This window comes from Chiloscyllium punctatum, chromosome 40 (assembly GCF_047496795.1).
Source record: "Chiloscyllium punctatum isolate Juve2018m chromosome 40, sChiPun1.3, whole genome shotgun sequence".
Classification (NCBI taxonomy): Eukaryota; Metazoa; Chordata; class Chondrichthyes; order Orectolobiformes; family Hemiscylliidae; genus Chiloscyllium; species Chiloscyllium punctatum.
The window spans coordinates 14,973,743-14,985,985 of NC_092778.1; the positions used below are offsets into that span (position 1 = coordinate 14,973,743).

The window sequence follows — 12,243 nt, forward strand, 5'->3', positions numbered from 1 at the left end:
CACACAGAGCCTCTCACACACACACAGCCTCTCAATCACTAACACACATAGCCACACAGAGCTTCTCACACACACACACACACAGCCTCTCACTCACTAATACACACACACAGAGCCTCTCACAGTCACACACAGCCTCTCACTCACTAACACACACACACAGAGCCTCTCACAGTCACACACAGCCTCTCAATTACTAACACACACAGCCACACAGAGCTTCTCACACACACACACACGCACACACACAGAGGCTCTCACTCACTAACACACATGCATATATGCATAGTCTCACTCACACACACGATCTCTCACCTATACACACAGCTCTTTTCACTCAAGACATTGTTGAATTGTAACTAACTAAATTTACAATTTCTATTTTAGCTCAAACCTCGTATGGAATACCTGGAAAATTAGTCGTTGAAATAAGGTAAGTGGTCATCAGTAAATTTGAAAGTGGACACATTTATGTCCTATGGTCAAAAATTTGCATTTTGTTTCTGACCAAAGCACTCCCTGTCCTAGTTACAATCAGGACATCAGATGACGGAGCTCAGCCTCCTGCAGGACTTCAACAGCAACAGCTAACCAATGTGCACAGATCGGCCAAGATCTTTTCCCTTTTTTTGCTTACAAGGGTTTTATTGTAAAGCTCTGGTTTACTCCAAACACTGGTTTCCACCTTTCCCTTTGGCTTCGTTTCCAGGAACCAACTTTCCATTGGGGAAGAACCTAACTATTTTTAGTAAATAAACGCATCACCAAATTTGCGAATAACCAAGTTAACAAATTCCTGAAGAAGGGCTGATGCCCGAAATGTCGATTCTCCTGTTCCTTGGATGCTACCTGACCTGCTGCGCTTTTCCAGCAACACATTTTCAGCTCTGATCTCCAGCATCTGCAGTCCTCACTTTCTCCTCGAACAAATTACAACCACTGCCCACCAAAGGCTGTGTGAAAAAGGGGAAAAGTAAGGGAGGGGATTGAATCAAAGACATGTTGGTGGGAAGATAATGGGTTCCCGCTCTTACAGTGCCCAACTACCCCACAAGGCTTTGAGGTTACTGGTGTGCAATACATTCTCCCTCTCCAGTACTAAGCTTACTGTCAGCTCTGGAATTCTTGGGTATCCTCAGCTCATTTTCAATTCGCAAGTAGTAAAGGAAGCCGGCCACTCATTGCATCCAAAGGAATTACAAAATGCTGAGCACTATACAATGGGCTCTTGACTCACTGCCTCCAGTTTAACACAATCCAGTCACCGGTTCTTTGTCTGAAACGTCACCTTTTCGCTCCAAATTAGTATTCAGTTTAACCAGGAACTTTGCCAACATCAATCTGAGCTGCATCGGTTGGTTTGGAATTTTTGTAACTGCTCTTCCAAATTCCTATTTAAACGATGGTAGCAATTCATGAAACCCTAGAGCGACAGCTGTGTTTCATGGATTCGTTTTCAATCGTGTATCTTTTTCTATGTAAATCATGTTGAGACTGGGTTACCTTCAGTTACACTGACTCTGGTCTCGTCAGCATCTCTCCCCGTCTTTCATCACCGGTGCCTGTGCTCTAAGACCCAGGTGGTTTCTCCACTTCCCTTTTTGCCTTTTAGACTTTCCTGAAAACCACTGCTGAGCCACGGCTAAGGATAGGGAGAAGACACCAGATAGAAAGCAACCATTGGCACATCGCAGTCCCATATCCACAGGGTGGCACAGTGGCTCAGTGGCTAGCACTGCAGTGTCACAGCACCAGGGACTCGGGTTCGATTCCAGCCTTGGGCGACTGTCTGTGCGGGTTTCCTCCGGGTGCTCTGGTTTCCTCCCACAATCCAAAGATATGTGGGTTAGGTAAATTGGTCATGCTAAATTGCCCACAGTGTTAGGTGCATTAGTCAGAGGGGAAATGGGTCTGGGTGGGTTACTCGGCAGGTTGGGCTGAAGGGCCTGTTTCCAAACTGTAGGGAATCTAATTTAATCCTTTCATTGAAATACTTTCTGCTTTCTGGCACCAAATCCAGAAATCTGCTTTAGTTGCAACTGAATTGTAATGTGGAGGTGTTGTTGGCTTTTCTCCGACAGTATGATTGGATTGATGCTGGGAACAAGTATTGCTTTCTTTGCTGTGCTTGAAGATCTGGGAGCCAACCTCTTCCTGGCTTTAACTGGATCCCTGGTAAGTTCAATATATCGTTCAATAAAAAGGAGAAAATCTGAAGTTTGCTTTTCTCTTTATGTCCCTGTTTTTTTTCTCCCCACCCATCCTCCACCATAACCCAATCATTCATGTCCCAGTGACTCTCTGCTATTCTGTCAGTTGTTAATGAGTGATGCTTGACATTAATGGCTGCTAGGCTGTTTGATTGAATGACAGGTTCCAGTCTTGCTCAATGCTCCCTTGCACCTGAACCCAGCACAGCAACATACTTGGCACACCAAGGTGAATTGTGGCTGATTTTATGTTTTCTTAACCCAAGGACATTGATGTCAATTGTAAGTTTCCAGCTGTCACTCTTGACCAGGATGTTGCCAGGTATGGACGCTTTTAGTTATAACAAAAGGCTGCAGAGGCTGGGATTTTTTTCACTGGAGCGCAGGAGGTTAAGAGGTGACCTGGTAGAAATTTGTAAAATGATAAGAGGCACAGATGGAGTTAATGGGAATTGTCTTTTCCCTAGGATAGGGGTTTCAAGACTAGGGGGTACATTTTTAAGGTGAGAGGGGAGAAATTAGAAAAAAAAGACAGGAGAAGCAAACATTTTACACAAAGAATGGTTCATGTGTGGAATGAACTTTCCGAGGAAATGGTGGATGTGTATCCAATTACACAATCTAAAGACATTTGGAAGGGACTTGAATAGGAAAGGTTTGGAGGGATATGCACCAGGGGCAGGCAGGTGGGATTAGTTTAGTTTGGGATTCTATTCGGCATGGACTGGGTGGTCTAAGTCTCTGTTTCCATGCTGCATGACTCGGTGACTCTACTAGAGATCAAACCCCAGTGTCCCTTATCTGTGTGGCTTGGTTGACCAAAACTTGGACTCTGGCAAATCTCCAGTTACTGTCAAAGCCTGGTCAGATTCAAATTTTTTCTCCCCATTATATATTGTAGTAAATGGGACAGGGTCATCTACACCAGTGCATCTGCCCAAAGTGTAAACTGGAGGAAGGCATTTTCCAGTCAGAGCCTCTTAATGGCTGAAGTTAGAGTATTAAAAGACTCTTCCTTGCTGTTGAGGAATGAAGTGTAGGAACCATAAAATCAACTCCAAGAACAATTAACTCTCCTCTCTTGGCTCTTGGAAGCTCCCTTAATGTAACTCCAGTGCTGATAGTTAGTGAACCCAGCTTCCATAAGGACCAATGTGGACAAGTCAACCATGAAGCTTGAAGCCAGTTATGGATACATTGTGAGCAAGGCCAGCTGAAGCGTGAACACTCAGGAATCAGTGATCTGTTGCTAATTCCTTCCTAAACAACCCATATAGTGCTCCTCCAACCCTTCTGATACCTTCATTTTTAAATCTCTTTGCTATTCATTCCCAGTTCCTTTAATTGTACAGTGTTGGGGTCTCTTGCAAGCTGACTGCTATCGGTCCACAGTGGGGAACAGGAGCAGCTCGTGTTGGTAGTATCACTGGAACATGCTTCAATTCAGACTACTGGCCAAGTGATAGCTAATGCCTTGAAAGCACTGATGGCTTGACACAGCCCTGGAGCTGATGACAGTCAACAGTAAACCTTCATTGAGGTGCTTGGAAAATACACAAGCAAAAAATTAGCCCATATATTCCAATAAGCTGGAAGGAATGTTAGGTAGAACTAATGGGGATCCCAAGTTAGATTTGGGTGGTTGCATGGATTGCACAGAGAAAGGGGCCAAGTCATATCCAATGCACGATGCAACGGGAGGATCTAGCCTCCCACTTTGATGAATTCACGTCAATACATTGCGAACATGAATGGTTTTGGACCTGTGACCTTCGAAACGTCATTCTGAGGTTCTGATTCTGTCTCCACAGACGTTGCCTGACCCTCTGAGCTTTTTCTAGCGCATTTCTGTTTTCATTTTAGACTGCCAACACCTGTACCTGTTCGCTTTTCACTTTTGCAAAGCACAAGAAACCCGGTCAAGGATATGATTAAAATACCTTGATAGTGTCTCACTTGTAATCATTAACTGCCGACGCTTGGGAGCAGCCACCCAGTGAGGCACTCCCTGACTAAGCAGCCTGCAGTACCCACTGCTCACGTTCAGCATGACCTCCTGGCTGAGGTACTCCATGGGAGAGTGGCACCGACAGTGTCAGGCATCCTCACACAGAGAAAACAAGGGGACGGAGCCTGGACGTGCAGAGGGAAAGAGAGCAGTGCTGATGTAGTCAAAGCTACGAGTAAGCATGCCGCTCTCATGAGATCAGATCATTTTGGCTCACGTTGCCAGTTCAATGCAAGATTTAGTCATTTATCAGCTGCCCAAGCTCTGAATGTGGAGAGCAGTGCAGGAATAAGAACAACAAGGGGAATTAAGACAAAACAAACTGAGGTACTGACATCCATTGTTTATACATTTCATAACCTCTTGTGCATTTTCCTGGCAGAGTACCCCTTGGCAGCGTGCTTTAGTGCTGCTTGCTATCACCTCTGGAGTGGTTCTCCCTCTCAGCCTGGCGAGAAAGGTGTCAAACTCAACCTGGCAAATGCTGATCTCTCTCATATTCTACGTGTTATTAATGACTGTGGTGAGTACTTCCAGACTGGAATACTGGGATTATTAATCAGATGGTGGTATGGATTGTCTCAGTGTATATTAGATTACTTACAGTGTGGAAACAGGCCCTTCGGCCCAACAAGTCCACACCGACCCGCCGAAGAGCAACCCACACAGATCCATTCCTCTACATTTACCCCTTCACCTAACACTACAGGCAATTTAGCATGGCTAATTCACCTAACCGGCACATTTTTGGACTGTGGGAGGAAACCGGAGCACCCGGAGGAAACCCACGCAGACATGTGGAGAATGTGCAAACTCCACACAGAGAGTTGCCTGAGGTGGGAATTGAACCCGGGTCTCTGGTGCTGTGAGGCAGCAATGCTAACCACTGAGCCACCGTGATGCCCTATATGTATATGTTATACAGAGGTTACGTTTTGTAAAGCACAATGTCTAACAGGATTGAATTGCATTCAGAGTCAAAAAGTGTGGTGCTGGAAAAGCACAGCCGGTCAGGCAGCATCCAAGGGGCAGGAGAGTCAATGTTTTGAGCATCAGCTCTTCATCAGGAATGTGATGATGCTGAAGAGCTTATGCTTGAAACGTTGACTCTCCTGATCTTCGGATGCTGCCTCAGCTGTACTTTTCCAGCACCATACTCTCGACTCTGATCTCCAGCATCTACAGGCCTCACTTTCTTCTAGTTGGCTTGTATTCAGGCGAATGAGGAACGTTGTTTTCTTTTTCTGTCCTCACTTGCACAATCATATAAGGTACTTCAGAGCACTCTGCACTCTCTTGTTTAAATATTCATGTGTCAGACCATTGGTAAGGAGCCTCTGCAGTAGGAGCTTACAAGATCAATGGGGGCAATATATCCCTGTTTCGTTTTAGAATCATAGAGTCATAGAGACATACAGCACGGAAACCTACCCTTCGGTCCAACTCGTCCATGCCGACCAGATATCCCAACCTAGTCCCATTTGTCAGCACTTGACATATATCCCTCTAAACCCTTCCTATTCAGCTAGGCAAAAGTGAGGACTGCAGATGCTGGAGATCAGAGTCTAGATTAGAGTGATGCTGGAAAAGTACAGCAGGTCAGGCAGCATCCAAGGAGCAGGAAAATCGATGGTTTGGGCAAAAGCCCATCATCATACCCATCCAAATGCCTTTTAAATGTTGCAATTATACCAGCCTCCACCACTTCCTGTGGCAGCTCATTCTATACAAGCACCACCCTCTGCGTGAAAAAGTTGCCCCTTAGGTTCCTTTTATATCTTTCCCCTCTCACCCTAAACCTATGCCCTCTAGTTCTGAACTCACCCAGCTCAAGGAATAGACTTTGCCTATTTATCCTATCCATGCCCCTCATGATTTTATAAACCTCTATAAGGTCACCCTGTCAGCCTACAACGCTCCAGAGAAAACAGCCTCAGCCTCTTCAGCCTCTCCCTGTAGCTCAAATCCTTCAACCCTGGCAACATCCTTGTAAATATTTTCTAAACTTTCAAGTTTCACAACATTCTTCTGATAGGAAGGAGACCAGAATTGCTTGCAATATTCCAACAATGTCCTAACCAATGTCCTGCACAGCCACAACATGACCTCCTAACTCCTGTACTCAGTGCTCTGACCAAGAAAGGAAAGCATAACAAACATCTTCTTCACCATCCTATCTACCTGCGACTCTACTTTCAAGGAATTATGAACTTGCACTCTAAGGTCACTTTGTTCAGCAACGCTCCCTAGGACCTTACCATTAAGTGTATAAGTCCTGCTTAGGTTTGCTTTTCCAAAATGCAGCACCTCACATTTATCTAAATTAAACGCCATCTGTCACTCCTCAGCCCATTGGCCCATCTGACAAGATCCTGTTGTACTCTGAGGTAACCTTTTTTGTCCACTACACCTCCAATTTTGGTGTCATCTGCAAACTTACTAATTATACTTCCTATGTTCATATCCAAATTATGTGTATACATGACAAAAAGTAATGTACCCAGCACCGATCCTATTGGCACACCACTGGTCACAGACCTCCAGTCTGAAAAACAACCCTCAACCACCACCCTCTGTTTTCTACCTTTGAGCCAGTTCTGTATCCAAATAGCTAGTTCTCCCTGTATTCAATGAGATCTAAGCTGGCTAACCAGACTCCCAAGGGGAACCTTGTCGAAAGCCTTACTGAAGTCCATATAGATCACCTCAATGACTCTGCCCTCAACAATCCTCTTTGTTACTTCTTCAAAAAATTCTATCAAGTTTTTGAGACATGATTTCCCACGCACAAAGCCATGTTGACTATCCCGAATCAATCCTTGCCTTTCCAAATACATGTACCTCCTGTCCCTCAGGATTCCCTCCAACAACTTGCCCACCACTGACGTCAGGCTTACTGGTCTATAGTTCCCTGGCTTGTTCTTAACACCTTTCTTAAATAATGGTACCTTGTTAGCCAACCTTCAGTTTTCTGGCACTCACCTGTGACTATCAATGATGCAAATATCTCAGCAAGAGGCCCAGCAATCACTTCTCTAGCTTCCCACAGAGTTCTAGGGTACGCCTGATCAGGTCCTGGGGATTTATCCACGTTTATGCATTTTGAGACATCCAGCACTTCCTCCTCTCTAATACGGACATTTTCTCAAGATGTCACCATCTATGTCCCTACATTCTATATCTTCCATGTCCTTCTCCACAGTAAACACTGATGCAAAATACTCATTTAGTATCTCCCCCATCTCCTGCGGCTCCACACAAAGACTGCCTTGCTGATCTTTGAGGGGCTCTATTCTCTCCCTAGTTATCCTTTCGTCCTTAATGTATTTGTAAAAATCCTTTGGATTCTCCTTAACTCTATTTGCCAAAGCTATCTCATGTCCCCTTTTTGCCCTCCTGATTTCTCTCTTAAGTATACAACTACTGCCTTTATACTCTTCTAAGGATTCACTCGATCTCTACCTTACATATGCTTGTTTTCTTGACCTGTCTCCCAAAAGGCTGGTCCAAACCACATTGCACTACAGGCAGGGCAAGGAGGCAGGTCTCAAATTCACCCCATCCAAAGAAAGCACATCAAATCCTGTGTTATTGGCACCAATCCCATCAACTGAACCATTCAAACCCATTGAGGAGACTACATTTCTGTGCACAGCTTATGATCAGACCCTCTGTTATTACAGTCCCGTCTGGATACCCTACATTATTAAACTTCAGGAGTGACAAACTGCCTGCCTATTCTCAATTCACTGGTCTCTCGGTTAGACACAATGAGGTTAATTCAAAAAGAATCCCTCCCTCGTGGCTGCATTTCCCTCAGATCAACTATTTGAAAAGGCGCCAATACAGATTTTCTTGCATTAACAAAAGAATGAGTTCTGAAAGGCAACATGAATTAATAATGAACACATGGGTTATAAATAAGTGAGTAAACAAAAAAGCATGGGTGTATGGACCAGTCTCTTTAGGTAGCTTGTAAAAAGTAGACAGTGGAACATTAATAGTTGAACAGTTGGATTTGGGACTCTTGGCTTGCTGGCTTAATTGACTTCCAGCAATTGGATTCAGATAGTCCTTTTACCTGCAGTGCAGGAGTGACTAGCAGGTGGTTCTTCAACTGTGACCTCTACAGCACAACTACCGCTCAAACCTAGACTAATAGACAGGGAACTCAGTTCACAGCATACCTTGTCCTGCTACCACACACAGACCATGGTTACCCCTTTCTCTTTGGGTTCCTCGCAGGGTGAAACAAAAACATCTTTGAGAGATGGCTTTCAGCAGAGAGGAGAGGGGGTGTCATGGTGATGGAGGAAGATGGTTAGCCCCCTCTTCCTATTATGTTCTGCTCCCTGAATGAAATTTCTCTATCCCTCTAGAGGTGGAGAACTCCATAGAGGACTTTACCAGGCAATGTCTGAATTTACATTCGCATTCTTGCTTGCTCTGTAGCTCTATAGCTCTGATGGTAAAGAATCCAACAAACTTTTCATCTCAATTCTCATGATTGAGAATTCTGTTCTTCCTGCCTGCCATTGGTGTTGGAAAAATTTGAAGATTGACACTTGACTGCATTATGATTGCAGTGTCCTCAGCCATTAAGTCCTGGCATGGGATTCAAACCCAAAGTTTCTGTTTCAGAGGCAGGGACACCACCCAATGTCAACTCCTGCTTGTAGAGCATCAAACCTGAAGCGATTCCATAGAAATGCACAATTGGTGACTGGGCAATTCAGAACTAGAGACCACAGCCTTTTTTGTTCTTGCTGTAGATCTTCGACATCTGACCTTTGCTCAAATGGAAATCAAGCAAGATGAGAACCCGAAATAGTCTGGTGTCATTTGATTAGAAAACCAGTCGAATAGGTATCAGGAAATAGAAGCCTAAGTTTAGAGTGTGTCACAGAGGAAGTGACAGCCATGAGGGTCTGAATCATAGAATCATATAATCCCTATAGTGCAGGAAGAGGCCGTTCAGTCCATCAAGTCTGCACCAATCTTCTCTAGAGCATCCCACCCAAACCCAGCCTCCCCACCCTATCCCCATTACCCAGTATTTACCATGACTAATCCCCTAACCTGAACAACTCTAGATATTAGAGGGCAATTTAGCATGTCCAATCGACCTAACCTGCACATCTTTAGACTTCATGTTAAATGCCAGAATTTCTAACCATGTTAGGACCTCCACTTAAAAATAAAGAATATTCTCTCGCAAGTTTTGCCCTTGTTAGGTAGAATTTAGTTCCCTTCACTTCCCCTACACTCAGGTGAATTGGAGGGGGTGGGGTGGGGAATGACAGGGGGAGACAGTGTGATTGACAACAGGACGGTTGTGAGGTTGCGTTTGCCTCCTGTCTCCTTCTGGGTGGCTAGGCCCATGGGTGACCTTTCTGAATGCTTCATCCCATCCTCTCACTGATATCCACCCAACAGTAGGTAGTGGACTTGACACCATTACCCGATGGGCTGGAGGATGCTTCATGTCTGACTGATGGACCTGGCATCAGGAGGGGTGGCCCTCACACAGGTGCCAACGTCTTGGCCCCAGCACTGCCTCGACACTTGCTGGTGAATCCCACCTTGCAGGTGAATCCCACCTTGCAAGCCCCATCTCGCCTGCAATTGCCTTTCTCCTGGGATCAATTGGCAATCCTGGGTGAAGGCCTTCCTCCACTAGATGGAATGGCCTCAGATACTCAGCAGCCTTTGGGGCTGGGATCTCATCCTGCTGCAGACTCGATTGGATAGCACTGCTCTGGTCATTGTCAGCCAAGAATATCAGAGCATCAAAACGCCTGGCAACAAGCAGCAGAGAGCTGTCATTGGTCCACTAACCAGTGAGGGAGACCATCCTTGCCATATTGACTCTGGTCTCACTGTGTTCTCTACCCCCCGGTCTCACTGTGCCCTCTATCCCCAGGTCACAGTGTGCCCTCTACTCCAATGGTCTCACTGTGCCCTCTACTCCCGAGTCTCACTATGCCCTCTACCCCAGGTCTCACTGTGTCCTCTATCCCAGGTCACACTGTGCCCTCTACTCCCAGGTCTCACTGTGCCCTCTACTCCCGGGTCTCACTGTGCCCTCTACCCCAGGTCTCACTGTGTCCTCTACTCCTAGGTCTCACTGTGCTCTCGACCCCAAGTCCAACTGTAACACTCTACCCCCCCCCCCCCCCCGGTCTCACTGAGCCCTTCACCCCCCATCTCACTGAGCCCTTCACCCCCCATCTCACTGAGCCCTTCATCCCCCATCTCATTCAGCCCTTCATCCCCCATCTCACTCAGCCCTTCATCCCTCATCTCACTAAGCCCTACACCCCGGTTTCACTGAGCCCATCACCCCCGGTCTCACTGAGCCCTTCATCCCTCATCTCACTAAGCCCTACACCCCGGTCTCACTGAGCCCTTCACCCCCGGTCTCACTGAGCCCTTCACCCCCGGTCTCACTGAGCCCTTCACCCCCGGTGTCACTGAGTCCTTCACCCCCGGTCTCACTGAGCCCTTCACCCCCGGTGTCACAGTGCCCTCTAGCCCTGGTCTCACTGTGCCCTCTACTCCTCTGTTTCACTGTGCCTTCTACTCTGGGTCTCACTGTGACACTCTACCCCAGTCTCACTGCGCTCTTTACCCCAAGTCACACTATGCCGTCGGACCCTGAGTTTCACTGTGCCCTCTACCCCGGTCTCACTGTGCCCTCTATCCCCGATCTCACTGTGCCCTTCACTCCCAGTCTCACTGTGTCCTCTAACCCTGGTCTCACTGTGCCCTCCACTCCTGGTCTCACTGTGCCCTCTAACCCTGGTCTCACTGTGCCATTTAGCCCCAATTTTTCTGTGCCCTCTACCCCCAGTCTCATGGTACCCTCTAGTCCGGGGGTCCCTGTATCCTCTATCTCTGGTATCACTGTACCCTGTAATCGCAGTCTCACTGTGTCCTCTAATCCCGGTATCACTGTGCCCTCTACCCATGGTCTCACTATGCCCTCTATCCCCAATCTCATTGTGCCCTCTACCTCTTGTCTCACTGTGCCCTCTACCTCTGGTCTCACTGTGCCCTCCTCCCTGGTCTCACTGTGCCCTCTATCTCTGGTCTCACTGTGCCCTCTACCCCCAGTCTCACTGTTCCCTCTCCCCTAGGTCTCACTGTTCCCTCTCCCCCAGATTTCACTGTGCCCTCTACCCCCAGTCTCACTGTTCCCTCTCCCCCAAGTCTCACTGTGCCCTCTATCTCCGGTATCACTGTGCCCACTGAACCCAGTCTCACTGTGCCCTCTACCCCAGTCTCATGGTGACATTATATCCCCGGTCTCACTGTGCCCTCCACCACCAGTCTCACTGTGCCCTCTACCCCAGTTCTCACTGTGCCCTCTATCTCTGGTATCACTGTGCCCTCTACCCCCAGTCTCACTGTGCTGTCTACCCCCAGTCTCACTGTGCCCTCTACCCCCAGTCTCATTGTGCCCTCTACCCCCAGTCTCATTGTGCCCTATGCCCCAGTCTCACTGTGCCCTTTACCCTGGAATCACTGTGACCCTCCTCTGTAGGTCTGTGGGAAACAAAACAAAATAATTGTGTGGAAGGTAAAGAATGATTAAAAGGTCGACCCTGATGTATATTTAACGCCTGAAAATGAATAACTGAGCACTCATATTGTAGCAATTGCAGTCCACTGTCATAATATTCTTTGACATAATGTGCTTGTGGCTCTGAAAATATCAGCAGCTCCTTATTATCACATTGAAACCAGTGTTCCTGCTAACATAATGTACTGTTTTGAGAGAGACAAGAAGTTCACATGGGGCTTTTTGCACTTGCATTTCAGCTGCTGCTATACTGCCTGAACTCTGTGATATCTGGTGAACTGGTGATGGAGAAAGTCCGCTTCTGGCAGTGGCCGGGAATTGCCACCACCCTGCCAATATTTGCCACTTCCTTCTGCGGTCACCCGTAAGTGAAGCAAAACAGTGGTGCGAACAAACTGCTTGCTTTCGACATTGCGACGTGAAAGGGCTCGATTACCTGA

General features: G+C 46.8%; 1 protein-coding gene across 1 annotated transcript in view; it reads left to right on the forward strand.

Annotated features, from left to right (window-relative positions):
* The window catches only part of LOC140464786 (solute carrier family 38 member 10-like), a 53,735-nt gene that overhangs the window by 17,442 nt on the left and 24,050 nt on the right, over positions 1-12,243 (forward strand). The window contains exons 3-6 of the mRNA XM_072560273.1: positions 388-433; positions 2,082-2,175; positions 4,601-4,741; positions 12,043-12,167. Of these exons, the coding sequence (XP_072416374.1) occupies positions 388-433; positions 2,082-2,175; positions 4,601-4,741; positions 12,043-12,167 (406 nt within the window). The remainder of the gene's footprint in view (positions 1-387; positions 434-2,081; positions 2,176-4,600; positions 4,742-12,042; positions 12,168-12,243) is intronic.